At 38.0% G+C, this 20,329-nt stretch overlaps 1 protein-coding gene across 1 annotated transcript in view; it reads right to left on the bottom strand.

Moving 5' to 3' along the window:
• Window positions 1-285: 285 nt before the first annotated feature.
• Window positions 286-20,329, bottom strand: part of KCTD8 (potassium channel tetramerization domain containing 8) — a 179,614-nt gene continuing 159,570 nt past the window's right edge. The window contains exon 2 of the mRNA XM_084900997.1: window positions 286-1,661. Within this exon, the coding sequence (XP_084757123.1) occupies window positions 1,201-1,661 (461 nt within the window). The 3' untranslated portion in view covers window positions 286-1,200. The remainder of the gene's footprint in view (window positions 1,662-20,329) is intronic.

Below are 20,329 nucleotides of genomic sequence, written 5' to 3'. Positions count from 1 at the left end.
AGGTAACTTCCCAATTGTTTTTGGAGAGGCTTTCAATCTGATTGTCAGCTAACATAAAAGTTTAGTGCATTCTCAGATGAAGTTGTTTTCTCTGTGGGCTGAGTTTATTAATCCATGCCAAGGCTCTCAGGACGAGAATCTAGCTCCATTTTTAATTATACTAAAACTCTAACTTGTCAGCATGAAGTTTGCACATGTCATTCTCTAACTTGTGATTTTAAAGAAAAATTGAAGACCGTGTAAAAAGTGAATATTGTAAAAGAAGAGTCCATAGAAATCAAGGAATTCAAATATATTTTCCTTTTTTAATAAATACATAAAGCTCTTCACCATTTCCCTCAATGATTTTGATTAATATGATAGTAGGATCTTTCAGAGCATCATTATACCAATTTTCACAGCCTGATGTAAGAACTCATTTCACAGAAATAATCATGACTAGCATTAATATATGAATGTCAGTGCCATAACACAATATATAAGGCATATTTACACCATCTGAACATACAGAACACCATACACATACCAAAATAATCACAGATCTAGAACAAACAAAACCCAGTTTCCTAGACAGCTTACATTTACAGGTTTTGCCCGAAACAATTTTTTTTCTTTTTGCTTTACTTTTTTACAACATTTTTTTTTCTTTCCAAACAACAAACAGACCTTCCCTATATCTTGTGATTTACTTGTAACATTGTGCTTCATGCAAAAATAATACTTGTTTTATTGTAATAACAGTTAAGACAGTTTTGGATTTGGGTCTCCAAACCATCATCTAACATTTGACTCGATGTTGCTTCATTCATATTGTCCTTTTAGTTGGAGGGATACGTTGATTTCTCTTTAGTGTGTTACAAAAAGACAAACATATCCAGTTGACCACAGTTCAAACATCAAGATTCTACGCTTCTTGATCATGCACGTTGTACTTTCATTCTTGAAAAAAAAAATGGTTTGATTCAGACACACCGCTTTGATTCAACCTTTATTGGTGTTCTTCTTTTCTTCTCGTAAATACTTCTAAAAGTAACAACAACAGAAAGGAATGGAAGGAAATACTTAGTACTATCCCACGTTCACAGCTCACGAGAGGGAAGAGCAGCAAGAACCACACTGACCATTGTTAACGCACAGTCAGGTAGCGACACTGGAGTAAACACTGTGCCATTGCAACAACTGCTAGGAATGCGATCATCACTATAACCCATACTTCTGTAACAGTTCGGATTGCCACTGGCGTTTCCGCTCGGGGAAATAATCTGGGATGTGGATCTTTTTAAAATCCTGAATACACTTTTTCATTTCTTCTTCGACGCTGAGCTTCTCGCAGACTTTCTTTTTGGAAAGGTTGGTTTCCCGGGACTTGCTGATGAGCGTCTGAAAGAGTTCGCTGTTTCTGCGTTTGTCGGGCGGGGGCATCCATTGCACGGGTGCTTTTTTGGAAGGGCGATCCAAGGTTAAGGTGCTAGGCTGGTGAGCGGTGGCCTGCTGGGTGCTGGCCGGGTTGTCCTGGGGGGTGCTCGCCTCTGAGTGGCTGTCACAGCTGGAGGTGGAGAGCTCATTACAGGAAGTCCCACTTTCACTCCCTTTATCGGTGACTTTGTCATGTTTCCTGTCTTCGTGCTCTTGTTTGGGTGACACCATTTTCTGAGATGGTCCTAAAAAGGATAAAAAAAAAAAAAAAAAAAAAAAAAAGAGTAGAACATTAAATGAGAAGTGAAAAAGTCAAATTAAATAAACTTTACCTATATCTTTTGTTCTAAACCAAGAATATTTATATTAAGAAAAATGCTGTTGGTTGAGGGATTACATACAACACTCAGTGCTATTAGTCTACCTTACAATACGCAGCATGCTGGTTATTTATAACATACATTTTGGGAGGTTTGCCTAAGGAACATTTCAGTCATAATGGGTCATCCATAACTGTGTTTAAAAGATTTTTGCTAGGTATGGTTTCCTGAAATCTGAAAAAGATATCACAAGTAAATATTTTGTAGCCATTCATTAGACACTTAGTTCATCTCTGTTATAAAAGCAGGGAGCACCACTGCTCACTTTTACAAAAAGCAGCATTCTCCAGGTCCGGAGGAACAGTAGCATCATTTATACTTCCAAGATGGTGTGGCTGGTTTAAATCTTATCCTTAGTCTTTTAATCTTGTTTCCCGTATATTTCCTTGGGGAAAATTATGCAAGTTCTGTAGATATATATATGTGCCTACTATTATGGTGGGGGAAAAAAAGTATATAGCTGAAATATAGTGTTCTCTTAAAATACAAGGCTTACCATTTGAGGTAAATTACCTAGGAGGACAATTTTCAGAAAGTGACAGTTTTCTAAGATAATTATTTCAGATACACAAACAGTTTATTTCCAAGAGAGAGCATATTTTATTCCCCCTCGCCTCTGCTGTGAGATTAGGACATCTATTTAACATTTATTGAACACCACCACATACCCAGAACTGTAATAAAACCTTGATTAACTGGAGCCTAACCATTCAGAAATATTAAACTACCCAAATTCAGACTTTTTTTAGTCTGCTTTTATGAACAAGTTATATAAATCAGAAATGGGGGAAGAAGACATCAGTATATTTTGAGCAGTTGCCCAGGGGATTCTACTGTGCAGCCAGAGTTGATAAGAATTGGTCTAACTCAGAGCCACTCACCTGAGCCACATAGGGAATTACTTGGAAAGATAAGATTATTGATGCCATGGTATCAATCCAAGACATCCTGCTTTAATGAGATGCCACCCGGCCATTTGGGTCATTTAACAGATTCAGGTGACTTCAATGTGCAGCCAAAATTATGAACCTTTCCTAAGCCTATTCCATGTGTAGTGAGTTCATAAATCATGTGAGTAGTTCGTGATATTACGGAGAAGGGAGGGGAAGCAAACCAACAAAAATACTTTTTACAAAAGCACCTACTATGTGCAACTTACTGTTTGGGTGCTACCATCCATTTCCTATTTAAAATCAGAAGAAACAAAAGTTGATATCAACCATTCAGTTGAGTTGGATTAAAGATTTAAAAAGCTTTAGAACTTTTCAGAATGATGGAAATATCCTGATTCTCAATTGTACTGTTAGTTACAGGATTGTGCACGTTTGTGAAAACTGACAAAATTACAGAGTTACAATGGGTGAGCTTTTCTGAATGTAAACTACATCTCAATTGACAAAAACCAAACAAACAACAAACAAACAAACAAAAAAGCCCTACACACCTCATTAAAGAATATGTACCTATTTGAGGGAAGGCCTAGCCATTAGTTCATACCTGCTTTTTCTACAATGTAGTATACCTAAAACAAATGTTGATGTTGATTCTAGTAAATGCTTAGTACAAAAGTGCACTACTATATTTCAAAAGCATTTGCAATCGTAGATTAAAGAAAACAAAAGCAGGAGTTGTTTTTCAGTCTCTGCCATCTATGAAAATAAAAGTGTAATATGCTACTTAGACTGGACGTCCTTCTAGTTGTCCTTCCGGGACAAAGGTGGGACTGCAGCCGCAGGATCCAGGCAGCCACCAGACAACTGCAAGGGAGGGATCCAGGCAGCCGGGGCTGTGGAGGCCTAATCTTGCACTAATTTCTTTCATGCATTGGGCTTCTAGTCTTACCTAATAATACACAAACATGTAAATTGACTGTACCTCTGCTACACCACCAGCAGATCAGGAGTGATATTAACCCAACAAAATGTGTGGTATATTTGTACACACGGGCGCCAAGTGACGGGGGTGGGATGCAGGCGTTCAGCCCCACCCCTGGTCTCTCAGGGCCTCTGGGCAGTGTGGGAAGGTGGTGCCAGAGCAGAAAGAGGTGGCTCCTGGAGCAGAAAGAGGCAGCTCCAGGGCCTGAGTGGAAAGGGGCTGGGCCGGAGTGGAAAGATGGTGACAGCAGCCAGGCAAAGGAAAGCCCATTCTAGCATGAATCTCCGTGCATTAGGCTTCTAGAGACATTATAAAAGCAGAGAGTATCATTATTTACTTCTACAAAGTAACAGTATTCTCTAGGTCCAGAGGTATAATAGCATAATTTATCCTTCAAGGCGGGTGGCTGGTTTAAATCGTATCCTCAGTCTTTTAATCTTGTTTCCTGTCTATTTCCTTGGGGAGACTGTGCAAGTGTAGTCAGTAATTCCAGGGTAAGAGAGGATGGAGGTGAATCTGAGGGGAGGGAGTGAATGAGGTGCACTTCTAAAATCCTGTGCTGACTTACCCTGAGGCATTCTGAACTCTGCTTTATCCCCCCGGTGGTGGTCGGGCCCCTTGCCTTCTGGCTTTCAAAGACTGGCAACACTCTGTCTCACCCCAGGATTTCTGTATTGCTTCTGAATCTGGTTGCTTCCCTGGACCAAGAGGCACTGCTCTAGTTAGCAGTTCTCTCTACCTCCTTCTCACTTCTCACCTTTTCCCTTCTCTCTCCCTCCTTCTGTCACCCTTCTTTCCAGATTCCATTGGAATGAGGCTCATGTCTTCAGCCTACAGGTGTTAACAAGTCATTGAAACTAGCATGAGGGTATTACCCACATTAATGCATAATGTCAATATTCAACTTTTCTCAAGTCAACGTGCTCTCTCTTTCTCCCAGAGCCCTGACTGATAGACCCACACTGGTCCCCAACCATCCTCTCCAATAACGAGGGGTATGTTACTTGCAGGATCCGGTTTTAGTGGAACCAAGTTTTTGTGGTGATATTGAAAGGGTCCTGACCTGGAATCACATTCTAGCTCCTTAGCAAATAACCTCATGGACTTGGAGCCATACCTAGCTCCTCTAAGCTTCAATCCCCTTATCTTTATATATCCCATTCGTACTTTCCTCATGCGGTTATCTTGAGATTAAATGAAATACCATGCAAAGGGTTTAGCAAAATAATGCACAACAATCAGAGCATATCATTGTCATTTAAAAAAAAGAAAATTTGACAGATGTTCAGTCCCATTTCGAGAGATTTTTCATTTGCCAAAGGGTAGGTATGTATGTGTTTACATAGAGTTCAGGGTGGCTGGAGGAGCTGCAGCATCTGTTTATCTCATTATAGTTTTGGCTGAATGTGATCCAGGCTAGTGTGATGCCCACAAGCCTAGTGCGACAAAAGATATAAGTACATTTTCTGTCCTTCCTGTCAATTTTCTGCATTACTTTAACCAGAAATCCCTCCAGGGAAAGCTACAATTTTCATTCCCACAAATGACTAAGGAATTACAGTAAACTGCAAATACCTGAAAAACCAATTTATATTTAAGGATAAATGAGAAATGAGAAATAATTTCATATTAATAGGCATGGGGATAGATCATTAGACAGAAACACCAGGCAGAAAGAGTAACATCTGAGTGGAAGACAGTATAGAAGGACACAGGTGATCCTTGAACAATGTGGGGGTTTGGGGCAACCCCTAATCAGTTGAAAATCCATGCACAACTTTTGACTCACCCAAAGCTAATTGCTCATAGCCTGCTGTTTACCAGAAGTTTTACTGATAACATAAACAGTTAATACTTATTTTGTATGTTATATGCATTATATACTGTATTCTTACAATATGAAGTAAGCCAGGGCAAAGAAGTCTTATTAAGAAAAGCATAAGGAAGAGAAAATACATTTTCAGTATTTTTCTATTTATTGAAAAAAAATCTGTGTATAACTGGACCTGTGCAGCTCAGACCTGTCAAGGGTAAACTGTCCTAGATAACATAAAATCAAATGCTTGCTTCTGTTTGTATTCAATGGGAGGGAATGCTTAATGACATACCCTAGGGAGAACACAGAGTTTCATAAATTCCATGCTTTAGCTAAATAAATTATATACAGTTATTATGCCTAATGGCATTACTATTTATTCATGAAAATAAGTTTCTGCACTCAAAACACACACACACACACACACACACACACACACACACACACACACACAGATTTTTATTATACTCATATGTCTCTTCAATGTTGGAAGAGCCTTGGAAGATATGGGTTTGAACTTGGTGTACTTACCAATTACTTTTGTGCTGGTCATGTAACCTCTTTAATATTTGGTCCTTTCTGGTTAAATTTCTGGGATTGGCCCCTAAGTTCATTAATGTAATAAAATACTATAGTTATAAATTATATAATACATAAGAAGGGATTTTCCAGGCAGTAAAATTCTAATTAGATATCTATATATATAAAAGCCTACGTGACTGGTCACTATGACATGTGCTGACCACCAGGGGGCAGACGCTCAATACAGGAGCTGCCCCCAACCTGCAGTTACCCTGATCGCCAATAGGGCCTGCCTGACAACTGAAGGGTCCTTCCCCCTGGCTGGCAAGTCCCAATCACCTGATTGGGGCCAGGCCCCAGGCTGGGATGGGGAACCAGGAGAGGGGTGGAGGCATATGCAGGTGATGAGGGAAGGAGCTGGGGAGGCAGAGAACTTGATCAGCCCTGATCACTGGCCAGGCCTAGGAACCCACCCATGGATGAATTTCGTGCACTGAGCCACTAGTTAAAGATAAAACATTGAAGAGTTACCATTAATAAAATTCCCTCTTAGAATGGGGAAATAAATTCCATTTCCACTAAAGTACTTCATAGAATTACAGTTTTGAGGATAACTTTTTAAAGTTAATTGGTGGGAAGTATAGTCCTAGAAGACATTATTGACTCACATTTGTTTCATTAAGTCTATTCTTGTCATCAATGACAGCAATAGAAAGGATGCCTAAAGCGAGACAGTGTGGACTGGCTGGGCTCACATCCTTACCGTATGTGGGTCTCTATTTTCTCCCTTTTTAAAAAAATATATTTTTATTGATTTCAGAGAGGAAGGGAGACAGAGAGAGAGATAGGAAATCAATGATGAGAGAGAATCATTGATTGGCTGCCTCTTGCATTTGCAGCCCCACACTGGGGACCAAGCCAGCAACCTGGGAATATGCCCTGCCTGGGAATGGAATCGTGACCTCCTGGTTCATAGGTCAATGCTCAACCACTGAGCCATGCTCGCTGCGCAGGGTCTCTGTTTCCTTAAGTTTAAATTTCACGGAGTTGTGGCAAAGATTACATGAGTCAACACATGTAAAGTACTTAGGAAGTGCCTTGCATGTGAAAATGCTCAAAATGTTAATTATTATTATTCAGCATAAGTACCCAGTGTTATTTGGCCATAGTATGGCATATTTGTTTATCTCAATATTGGGAGGATTGAATGAGGAATACAAATACTTCCATTTTAATTCTGGCTCTGTACATGGTACTTATGAACAAATGAATTGCAGGCAATCTCTTAGCGATTTTCAGTCTCAGTTGTTTTTATCTATTAAAAATAAAATAAGAATAGTAATACTGTCACATGGCTATAATAAGAAAGGAGATAATGACAAAGCAATTTTGTTGTCCAAGTAATTTTGTTATAAAGTTCTCTATAATAGATTTAAGAGATTATTAAGCACTATGTTTTCACGTACTAAAAGGAACTTATTTGAGAAAATAAAACACAAAAGCTCTTTTTTAAGTTATAAAAGCAATAGTAAAAAAAAATTACCTTAGACTACATAAAATAAATTGAAGGACAATGGACCAAATTTGGAAAATTGGGAAAAACAGGGCTTTCCATTACTTCCATTGGGTTATATTACATTGACATAAAAAGGAGGAAATAATAGATTTTCTAAGTCCTTTGGGTCAATAGTGTAGAAAAGAATTTAATTATTACTGTTTTTGTCTTTAAAAAAGACACCAACTCTGGTTAGTTGTGAGTGTGGGCATCTTCAATGAGTTCTTCCATATTATTTCTCAAAATGCACAGGCATTTCCAAGTGAAGTCTATGTGAACAACTGCACATTTGAGAGAACCATTTGCTTTTTTTACCTGCCTAGTGATGATAAAAAGAAGAAGAAGAAGAAGAAAAAGAAGAAGAAGAAGAAGAAGAAGAAGAAGAAGAAGAAGAAGAAGAAGAAGAAGAAGAAGAAAAAGAAGGAGAAGAAGAAGAAGAAGAAGAAGAAGAAGAAGAAGAAGAAGAAGAAGAAGAAGAAGAAGAAGAAGAAGAAGAAGAGGAAGAGGAAGAGGAAGAGGAAGAGGAAGTCTGGATATTAAAATATCTCTGCAACAAGCACAATTCTCCGAAGGGAAATTGCCCTTTAATAGTACTAAACTCAATAGTGTGTGAATGCTTATGTGTACTTGAACAGAATGAATCAATTTATCTTAAATATTAGCACTACATGCCTTTGAGTTTTAAGCGCTTAAATCAAAAAGGGGGAAAAAACTTAATGTTTATTAGATAAACATTTGTTGATCACCTACTAGGTGCCAAGCATAGTGTTAGTCACAAGAGCAAGGACACACACACACACACACACACACACTCCCCAATATCCAGCATTGCAGGCTTAGGGGATAAGTACAGCAGTGCAGCTGTAACTAAGGTCTGACGAGGGCATTTTCATAGTAAATTGAAACTTAAAAGTCATACAGAAGGTACATTCATTGTAGAGTAAAAAAAAGCTATAGGAATAAATAAAAATTGAATTCTATATAGTCCCTACTACTATTACTTAACCACTTTTATGAATGAAGGGATATAAAAGAGTCAGGAAAAATAAAGAAATGCAACTTAAAAAGAGAAACAAGTTGTGGTATTCCTTCCTTTCGTCCTGACATGATTGGTCACTAACACACTCTTCTGATTCTCCTTGTACTTGTTCATTTTACTGTACTTACTCATTTAAATGTGTCTGCCAGGCCTAAACTGCAAATGCTTGGAAGGCAGAAACTGGGTCTTTCCAGCCTACTGTGAAACCAAAATAATAAAATGATTCTCATTGCTATGAATTACTGTAGAACCTACTACTGGATTCATTTGGTACTTAGTATTCACTACCTTTTCTGTTACTAAATATTCAGGTAAATGAGCACAGCATAGTAAGAACATTCCCATCATCCCCACACAGATGTCCATCCCAAAGCCACCCACGTCTGGTATCCTATCTTCCTCAAAAACGTTATCATTTCAACGAGGGGCAAGACTGTGCCCTCTGTTTCTTTGTATCACACGGTTCAGGGAGCTGAGTCAAAGATACTAATAAAGGGAATAAGCAGATAGAGGAAAAATGTGAGAGAATATACATTTAATTGGGCATATCATGGAGGAGGTTTTCAAAAGTAATCTAACCACCTTCCTTCCATCCTATGCACCCGTGTCTTCCTATTAGTTCTTTCTATAGATGATATTCAAGGTCACCTTTGGCTACCCAATGGATTCATCTTTTATTTCCAATTATTTTCCAGGTCTAATAATTCTAACCTTGCAGTGGCTCTTGAATCTAGATTTGCACTTAGGTTCCTATGTTCACCGGTTATAAGAGGTTTCTCATTATTTCCTACTGTGTCTCTTAACCAGTTTTCTGACTCCACTTTAGTCTCACTTCAAACTCTTTTCCACACCATTGCCATATAAACATCCCTGTAGTCCAATTCCTTTAAGCCTATGTGCCCCTGTACAAAAACCTTTTAAAGAGTTCATCTGCAAAAGGAAACTGAAGGCCACATTTTGGCATTGAGGACTGACTGTCCTCCGTTTTTATCACCCAGAGCAGCCAGAATACACGTGTAGTTTCTGGGAAGCGCCTTGCCTTGTCCACGCTCCCAGTCTGGGTTGTATTTCTTCCTGCTTCCATGCCCTTCGAAGCCGCTCCACACAGTACTTTCAGCAGAAAATCTTCCCTTCTCACATGTGGGTGTTATTTCTTGTGAGTTCTCACTCTCCTAATGACCCACAGCACAGTGTTTGAGTCTATCTCAAAAGTATTAAGCAGTTTTGTCTAAGAATAGTTATTTCTGTACTAATTTTAACTTGTATCTCTGTATGTCCTGCTTCACAAAACAAACACACAAACACAGATACAAACTACATTAGTCACTCTGAAACAGAGGGTTGGTGGGTTTTTTTTGTTTTGTTTTTTTTTTGTGTGTGTGTGTGGGGGGGGGGGATTTTTAAAAAATCTTTGTATTTCCTGGTATGCCCCCTCCCAAGATTAGGCTCATAATTTCATAGATTCATTTCCTAAATTAAATGAAATCAGTATTATATACTAAAAAAAAAAGTCTAAGCACATAGGAAATTGTTTTAGTCCCAAAGAAGTTCTTTTATGATTTGTTTTAACTAAAAAAATAAATAAATAAACCCAAGCATAACTGAGCTTACAGGGTGTAACAAAGAAGGAAAAAAAAAAAGGAGAAAAGATGAACTTATTACAGTTAACTATAAATCTATAAGAAAGACCTCACAGCCATTCTAGTTTCTAAAAATATTCTTTAGGGAAGGTGCTTATACCATCCCTTTTCTGTTATTAAAGGGAAATAAAAATATTTAGTTAGCATAAATAACGAGGAAAACAACCTCTTTCATCAACTGAAGAATTTTATCTCACAGTATTATCTGATACGTCATATGATTTACTGATTACGTGATATTTCTAGTAGAAACAGTATTAGGTGTTCACTTGTCTTTTGAGGAGCCTTAGCATTTGCAACATGGTGGTAGACCAGTCGCAAGAGGTCTACATTTAAAACTGATCTGCACATTTCACTCACAGAAGATGGGATTCTATGGCACATTCACCATTTTTGTGTTTAAAAAGAAAAACAGACAAAAACACACACACACACAAAACACACACACACACACACACACACACACACACACACCACCACCACCAACAACAACAACAACAACAAACACACCAGACACCTGTGTGCCAGAATCCTTTTAAACCCTGGCATTAAGATATGCTCCCGCCCTAGTCGGTTTGGCTCACTGGATAGAGCAACAGGCTGGGAACTGAAGGGTCCCAGGTTGGATTCCGGTCAAGGACATGTATCTTGGTTGTGGGCACATCCCCAATGGGAGGTGTGCAGGAGGCAGCTGATCGATGCTTCCCTCTCATCGATGTTTTTAATTCTCTATCCCTCTCCCTTCCTCTCTGTAAAAAATAAAAAAAAATTTAAAAAGAGATATGCTCCCTCCCAGGCTCCCACTTCTGACTCTGCCATTGCTTATTATTGACATTGTCAGATGGCTGTGTTTTTGCCGCATATTTTCTAATGACCTCTCTTTTCCCTGGCACACGCTGTGTGAAACGGCAAGTTATCTGTTCTTCAGACTTGTGGATACAAGCCTCCTCTTACTTGTTCCACATCCGTACACTGTGGATCGGAAAACCTACAGGGTGCGAGGCAGAGATTAATGAGAGTTTGTATCTACAACATGACTGATCGCTCAGAGGGGCGGAAGCAAGGCGCTCTGTAAATACAAATTGGGGTTGCACTTATGATGTGCTGTGTATAACAAATTTATGTGAACGCAAAACCATGCTGGTTGTAAATTATCGTTGCCTGTTATAAAATACTAAACAGCTGTCTCAAACCTGAGGAAAAAGGCTTGGTGACAACAGGGATGCAGAGATGGTGAGGAGGAGGCAAACATACACACACACACACATGCACATGCACACGCGCACACACAAGTGCACACACACACACACACACACACACACACACACGAGCACGCGCACACATACACACACATAACCCACATAACCAGGCTAATACTCTGGTGTTTTGGGAGCAGCAGCAAGTACAAGCAGAATGTCATAGTTGAGGGAATTGTTATTTGTCAGATCTCTTCAGATCTGAAGTGCCCACCTGCCTATAAAGGTTTTCAAGTACTCCCAACAAGGTCAGCGAGATGCCACTTTTTGTAGCTGTCAGACTATTTAACGCGAGTGCCATCTCTATCCACTTTGCGGTTTATCAAAGTGGGCCTGCTCCGGAGGCAGCTCAGTGTACAATCACCGCAGCAAGCACAAAATGGGAATGTGCATGCTCACGGCAGAGTTTGATCTCATGTCATGTGGCCATTGGAACAAATGCTCAGCTTTTGCAAATATCAAAACTGTGCTTGAAGTGAAGTCCTGACGCATGCCAGCTAGGTCAGAGGTTTTCTTATTCTGCTTAAGAGGGAATAAAACTACAGAACCTTCCTCCTTGAGTTGCTTTAAGTAAAGTCACATATGAGGAAGAGCGCTAAGTAGTAGCCTCAGAAAAGATATCAGATCTTAATCCCTGGAAACTGTAAATGTCATTGATATGACAGAGTCTTTGCAGATGATTAAGGCTGTTGAAATCTTCAAATTATTCTGGGTTTCCTAGTTGGGCCCCCAATCAACCACTGGTGTCCTCCTAAGAGGAAATTGGAGGGATATTTGATGCACAGATAGGAAGAGGAAGCAATGGGACCACAGAGTCAATTGGAGTGATGCGGCTACCAATCAAGAAATATTATCACCCACCAAAGCTGAAGAAGCAAGTAACAGAGTTTCCCCTAACTGGTCAGCAAACTCATAAGTCACCAGAGCCAAATATCAACAGTACAATGATTGAAATTTCTTTTGAGAGCCAAATTTTTTAAACTGAAACTTCTAACGCCCCTTCTTCAAAATAGACTCACCCAGGTGCAGGTATTTTGTGGAAGAGCCACACTAAAGGGGCCAACAAGCTGCATGTGGCTCCCGAGCCGCAGTTTGATGACCATGGCCCTAGAACCTCTGGAGGCCCGGTGGTCCTGCTGACACAATGACTTTAGCTGCTGAAAGTGGCTTCAGACTTTGGGCCTCTGGAACTATAAGCAAAGAAATCTCTGTTGGTCTAGCCACCATGGGTAATACTAATAATTTGTTACAGCAGTCACGGGAAACTAATGCAAGTTTATTTAGTCTAATGTTGGGACCTTGGTAGATACCGAGTTATAGCACAGTAAATAAATGAACACAATATTATTCTTAATAACTATATATTGCCTTTGAGTTTAGGATCTTAGTTTCCTTATTAAAATAAAATCTCTTGCAATCTCTGCCAGATTGTAATGCTTTTTCACTTCCAATCAATAGCCTTTCAGATTCTAGAAAAACAATTATCTCATCTAGTCAAAGTTTTCCCCAATTATATAGGTCAACCATTATTTGCATAATGAGGTTTACAGTCTTCATACATCAATCACATCTGTTCCCACAGCACAGTCTATTCTCTCGTTACACACACACACACACACACACACACACACACACTCTCACCCCTCCACATACACACACACATTATATATATATATATGTGTGTGTGTATGTATATATATATATATATATGTGTATGTATATATATATATATAAAATTATAGAACTGTCTCTTATCTATACTATAACTGGTCATTCCCTGAAGTTCCATACTCCATGATTTTACTGATTTCTGGACATCCCCTAAACTTAAAATACCATATTCAAAAACTTGCTGCACTATTTTTTCCTTATAAACCAGTTCCTCTTTGCATGTCTTCTATTTTATAAAAAGCACCATATTATTAACCAACAGGCTTGAAATCTTAGAGTTATTTTCATAATACCCATTTCTACCCCTTTATTCTTCCCTCCTCATATGAACAGCTACCTAATCATTAAATGTGCTTTGATAATGTCTCATTCACTTCCCTCATTATTAGTCTTCACCATCCGTTATGAACCTCAGTAACTCTTACTGAATCCACTGCAATGACTTTCTAACCTCTTATTGACTCTACTGCAATGACCTTCAAGAGATCTTTTCATCCGTAATCTCTACCTCCTACTATGCACACTAAGAGCCTAGTTATATATTTTTTTAAAAAAACACACACACACACAAACAGCTCTTATTGCAGTACTTATTCTCAGAGAATGTCAATGGCCTTCAGAACCTCTTAGCCTCATAAACAAAACTTCCATGGCACAGTCCCATTTTAAACTCTAAAAGTCATGTTCAATTACTCTCACCTTTTATTCAAGCCAAATTAGGGCTATTAATATTATCCTAAATGCTACATGTATTCTTGTCTTCCATTTTCCACCTATCTAATTGATAGGTTGGTTTCCATTTTATACCATACTTATATACATGGAGTAAATTCTTTACTGGCTGGCATATGTGTGTGAGGATATACTTGGTGCCACTATCTATCTTATGTAACACTAGAGGCCCAGTGTATGAAATTGTGCATGGGTGAGATCCGATTGGCCAGCCCTGATTGGACCAATTGGGCTACATTGGCCAGGGGGAATGGGAATGGGCAGTTGGCTGGCTGGCCCACCCCCTGGTCGAACTCCTGGTTGAGGGGACAATTTGTATATTAGCCTTTTATTATATAGGATACCCCAAGCCCCAGGCTACAGGAGTGAATTTATAACCTAGCCTGGGCCAATCATAATGCCTTTAAACCCAGCCCCTTAACCTGAGGCAAGAGTGAGGGTTAGGAGGCAAGTAATCTGGGCAGTTCAATGACAGATCAACCCTTGGATACTTTGAACTGTTGATCAGGGAAAAAAGAAGGCCTTTACATGCCTGGCCAAAAAACTCTTGGCTGTGACTGCAGGTGACTAAGTCTCCCAGCACAACTATAGTAGAAGAGAATGAAAGCTGAAGAGGACTTCTCACATGTTTGGGTGTCTGACTCAGACACCCCTCCAGCTAGCTCCACCTATTAGGTATTTTAGAAAAAATAAAATATTAATCTTATCAGAAAAATCTTTTTCACAAACCTGTTTAGATATTTTATTAGATGCAAATAACTAGATGATGAAATAAAACTAGAACTTCTTCTGAAGCAAGTTGAATGGCTACATATTAGTTGTATTTGTCACGGGAGAATTCTAACACTTAGTCCTTCATGCATAAACTTAAACTTTTATTCACATTTTAAATTACTGATCAGAAAAGGTGGAGAAAGTTAGAATGCGTCTGAGTCGGGCACAAGAAATATAATCAGTGTGTATTTGTGAGCAAATCTTTTTTTTTTTTTTTTTTTTTTTAGTCAAAAAGATATTTTTTCAAGTCACCTGGGTGCAGGTGGACTGAGTTCCAAAAAGAGATCAGTGGTGAGTAGGGAGGGAGCAGGCTTTTAATGTGCTCAGGGAGAGCTGCAGAGGGGGCTTTGCATGGTATATCAGAATTGTTCCCCCTTCCCTGTTTTAGCCGGATGTCCTTCTTCCTGCAGGCTGTGCAAGGGTTATGGTCTTCAGGAATTTCTGTAAAATAACCACTTAGGGGGGCATGTTTGGGCAAGGATTAGGTTTGCAGAAGGAGCTTTCTTTTGTTCGCCCCCAGCTAAGCTAGAGCCCTGTTTCTTGATAATTCCTTTCAATTTTGATAAAAGCAATCTCATCTTTTTTACCCTCATAAAATTATTTTGCCTAGTTCACTATTTATATTTTGAAACATGGATGAAGAAAAGTGGATTTTATAAGTTGTATCCAACATGAAATTGGTGTGGCTCCAGGCCCCAACCCGGTGCTAGGGGTAGGATGTCACGTGGACGATGGTTCCGAGGCTAGCCTGAGGGAGGATTTCTGATGGAGTAGTCTAAACCAAGCCTGAAGCTTCCATACAAGTCTGGAAAACCACGTTGGAACACTGCAGAATGGACTCTCATGACCAGTGGCTGAGCTTGTACAGGTCTTTCAAAGTCTTGCCTTGTGTATATATCTGAGTTGAGCCCCAGCTAAGCTATTTAGTATTTATTAATGGACTTTGAGCAACATGTATTTTTTTAATAATGTTTTTTCTTTATTGATTAAGGTATTACATATGTGTCCTTATTGCTTCATTGCCCCCACCCTTACCCCCACAGAGAAAATCTTTATAATAGAAATATATATAGTTTAGGAAGTTGTGGGGATTGACTTTTATTTGACTAACAGGGACATGTGCTCTCTGTCCTGGCCTTAGAACCTGTGAGTAGGGTGGGGAAGGCACTCTGATGGTCCTAGACTAAGATGCTAATCCTTTCCTGTGTTCTGGGGAAGAAGGTCTGTCTCCAAAAGTAGATAAGGGAAAAGGTAAACACAAAGACACACACACACACACACACACACACACACACACACACAATGTACTTTATTATGTAAGTGTGGTTAAATTCAGAATCAAATGTTTTATAGTAAAAATAAGTGTTTCATCCCATCCAGTCCCAAGGCAATATGTCACTTTGTGTCATCTTTTCCTGAGCTTAGAGAGATAGAGTAATGCAAACATTACTTAGTTTTACTTAGTTCATATTTTACTAAGTTCATATTTTACTAAGTTCATATTTTACTAAGTGAATGCAGGTTTGTAATAAGGAATATTTATTGAACGCTTACTATGGGCCAAAAACCATGCTAAATGCATTACACGTAGCTACTCATGTAGTTCTAACAATAACTTTGTAAGGCTCAGTGCCTACAATGCCCATGTTACACATGAAAAAAATAAGACTTAGAAGGTTACATAACTTGACAGGTCACATTTGAGAGAGACAGATTCCAAGGAAGGTCTGTCAGATTTCTGAGCTGATGCTGAGTTAAGCTCTGAGAGTCAATGCCTCAAAAATCCTGACCCTGATGTCGAAGCCAGCTCCTCTGAGATGCCAATGGAGAGTTAGAATTACTTGTGAATTTTAATCCATGATAAAATTAAACTGAGAGGCATATCTATAAACATTTTGGGATGAAAGTATTTAATTGTACCTGAAACTTACAATATCTTTAGATCATTTGACATAAAGGACTATTTTATATAATGTCTAGCTATTTTAATAAAAAGTAAATAAAAAAGACTAAACATGTGAAAATGTGGACTGTACTTTCTAACTCAGTTCCTTGTGACCACTATTGGGACCAAACCACTTTAACCAAGCAACTCTGATTTATCAAACTTAAGGTTTTCACATTTGAAAACAAATGCTAATGTGGTAATATCTTTACAATGAATGTTTTTTGTGAATTTAAAAATTAAAAACAAACCTCTTACTTTGATTGGATGGGTACAGGTCGAGAAATAGGTATGTTTTAAAGAAAAAAATTATATATTTAGGATATAAATTCTAACCATAAAATTTACAGGGTAAACATAATTAGACCTTTTTAAAAAATATATATGCTTTTATTGACTTTTAGAGAGAGAGAGGATGGAAGAAGGATAGAGAGATAGAAACATTAATGAGAGAGAGAGAGAGAGACATCATCAACTTGATGTCTCCTGCACACCCTCTACTGGGAATTGAGCTGAAACCTGGGCATATGCCCTGACTGGGCATGGAACCATGACCTCCTGATTTATGTATCCATGCTCAACCACTGATTCACACTGTCCAAGCTAAAAAAAAAATAATTAGAAAAATATATATATAAGATGATGTAGAATTATGGCAGAGAAAAAAAAAACACAGTGAAAACGAGAGACTCATTTGTACTCATGAATTGTCAGGCACTGTAATTTCTAAGATGCCAGGATTATACTTGCACATAGGCACCTTTAAGATTGAACCTTTCGATGATATTCACCTCTTGATCAAGAACAGTCCTGACATAAGGCCAGACACTTTTTGCAAAGAGCTTTCAGAGTCTAATTAGATAATGAGTCGGTTCTGTCAGAGTTGAGATGCCTTGAACTGTTCATATCACTTTATAGTGCATTTTACTCTAAACCTAATCTTTCAATAGCAGCAGTGTCATCCATCTCCCTTTCTGACATGAAAGCCTTAAAGATTAAAAGCAAAAAAATTGTGCAGCGGTGCTAATGAAACCATTATAAGATAAAATCATGTACTGGCAACACCTTTTATGTGGATCAAGCAAAAATGACCATGTAAAGAAAGCCTTTACACTGGGGATGCATCTGGAAATCCATGTTTAATTACAATATATATTAATGATTATTCATTCAAAGCTTGAAGGTAGACAATCGTTTGCCATATGAAGCATTAGGAGTCAAGTGTGCTCGCCATGCGAGGCATGTTGAACGGGTCTCCAGGAAGTGCTGAGAACACAGGATTCGCGAAAATGAATAGTATGCACTGACTTTACGTAGTTCAGTGAGAGTAACCCGGGGTGCCCACCTTTTGTTCACTTTACAAAACTGAGACAAATTCTGTACAGTTGGAATAAAAAAAATTTCAAATATGTGCACTCCTTTTTAGGGCAAACATTTCCACAACAAGGATCTAAACTAGAGCTACCGTTATTCAGTTACAAGGACCATACTATATAAAGATCACTAATTAATTGGGAATTGTGATTTACAGTATAATTGATTTTAATACAATTGTGATTACATGTTGGCATTAGAGAGAGAGAAAAAGAAAATATGTAGAGATGAAGACTGAAGACTCAGAATTCCTTTGGTTGAATGGCTGGCTGATCCATTTACCTTTAATAGACTGTAACTATTTTGCCTGAAAAATGGCAAGGTCAAAGCCAAAGATTATACACTAGTTGAAGACTAAGATAATTCTGATTTTGTAAATCAAAAAGAATAAGAATGGTTGTTCATTTATTATTGTTTTTTCCTATCAATTTTTGTGAGTTTTATTTATAATAACAAAAATATACATTTAACTAGAAAAAAAAACTTTATAATAAAAATATTCCAGTATTGTTTCTAAATTGCTCTATACTTTAACTACATTATCAATAAGAAAAAGATTGTTTGATAATTCAATTTTTGGTAGTACATATTCTATTTAAAATGCTACCGTTTAGCACAGTACATTCCAAAAAACTCAAAACAATTATAAGGAAAATGAGTCAAATTCCCATCACTTTTTTTTTAGTATTCTATGTTTCATAAAATCACCAGGGAATAAGGCATCAAGATTAGAGAGCATTTCCTATTCTAGTGTATATAGTCCAAAAGGGACAGGAAAGGAAATGGAGGAGATTGAATAAAAATGTCAGGCCATTTTTTGTATTTCCCAATCTCTTACAAAACCTTTTAAATTTTAATGGCCGGGGGTGTGCAGAGAGAGAGAAAGAATGAATTAAACCTTTGCCTTTGCTACAAAACAAGTGTCACTACAGAACAGATCTTTGAGAAATTCTGGGTGACACAAAGCAGATGGAATCAACCTAAAAAAGAGTAGAGAACACATTAGTTTCACACACACTCACAGAAAAAAATAAAAAAAGAATGATTCAGTAGAACCTAAAGCCTGGAGTAAACCAATAAAAGAGACAAAAGTAATCTTGGTAAATAACAAAATTTTAAAGGAAATAAGTTTAAGATATAATCTCATAAGGAAGCATATCCAAATGGTTTTATAGAAATGATAAGATGTATGTTATACAAACTGAATTAAGAAATGGAAAATAAGAAAAAGAAAAATTCCTAATCAATTCTGTAAGCATCAATTAGCCTGACCTTAAATCCAAAGGAACATTCATACAGAAAAGAATATTGTGGATCTACTTTATGAACCTGGATTTAAGAATCTTAAATACAATTTATACAACTTTAATTCAATAAATTATCAAAAAGATAATGTATCATAACCAAATAATATTTATTTCAAAAATAGACAATTATTCACTATAAAACATATAATGCAAGATAAAAATGAGAAAATAATGTAATAATCACACTATATATAAAAATACATTAGACAGAATACAATACTCATACTTGATTTAATTATTTTTAAAAAACAGCCAACCTAAAAATGCTGTTGCACATGAATTAAAGGGCCAAAATCATGCCAGAAAAACATTCCCCAAATCATAACACTGCCCCTACCAGCTCGAAGGGTTGTACTTATACACGTGGGGTGCATGCTTTCATGCTGTTTCCGCCAAATTCTCACTCTCCCATCTGCAGGATGCAACTGGAAACGTGATTCATCGGACCACATGACTTTTTTCCAATGCTCAACTATCCAATCCTTGTGTTCCTGTGCGAATTGGAGACATTTTATCTTGGTAACTGCAGACAGCAAAGGTGTTTGAACAAGCCTTCAGCTTCCATATCGCATACGATACAGTGTATGGCTAATTTACCTACAAACGCCAGGTGGTCATAATAATCTGGCCACTCGGTGTATAATCTGTTGTGACCCAACTGAAAGATGATGGAGGTCAAAATATCATATTTATTGGTGATGAAAATATTTCAAAATGAAATTAGTGTTAGGAAGAAACAATTTTGTTAACATTGCACTCTGGAAATAAACTTACCATGTCACAGACAGAACCAGACAACTACAGAACCCTTTTAACCCCATACCCTACATTTGGGTCTGGCCCCTCTAAGGTTCATGGCATAGAGAAGCAAAGCAAAATGCATTGTTCCTAGAAGTAACTGGGTCACAAATAAAAGATGCTAAAAGCTGAAAGGAAGCACTCCAGTCTAATAAAGGTAGCTTTTCTCGGGAGAAGACCCTGGGATTAAGAACAATGAAGGGAGGCTCTCCTTCTATACTTTACCAGT

The sequence above is a fragment of the Pipistrellus hanaki genome, assembly GCF_964339955.1.
Source record: "Pipistrellus hanaki genome assembly, chromosome: 1".
NCBI lineage: Eukaryota > Metazoa > Chordata > Mammalia > Chiroptera > Vespertilionidae > Pipistrellus > Pipistrellus hanaki.
Note: the sequence above shows the minus strand (reverse complement) of the source record. Positions and strands in the feature narration are given on the sequence as shown.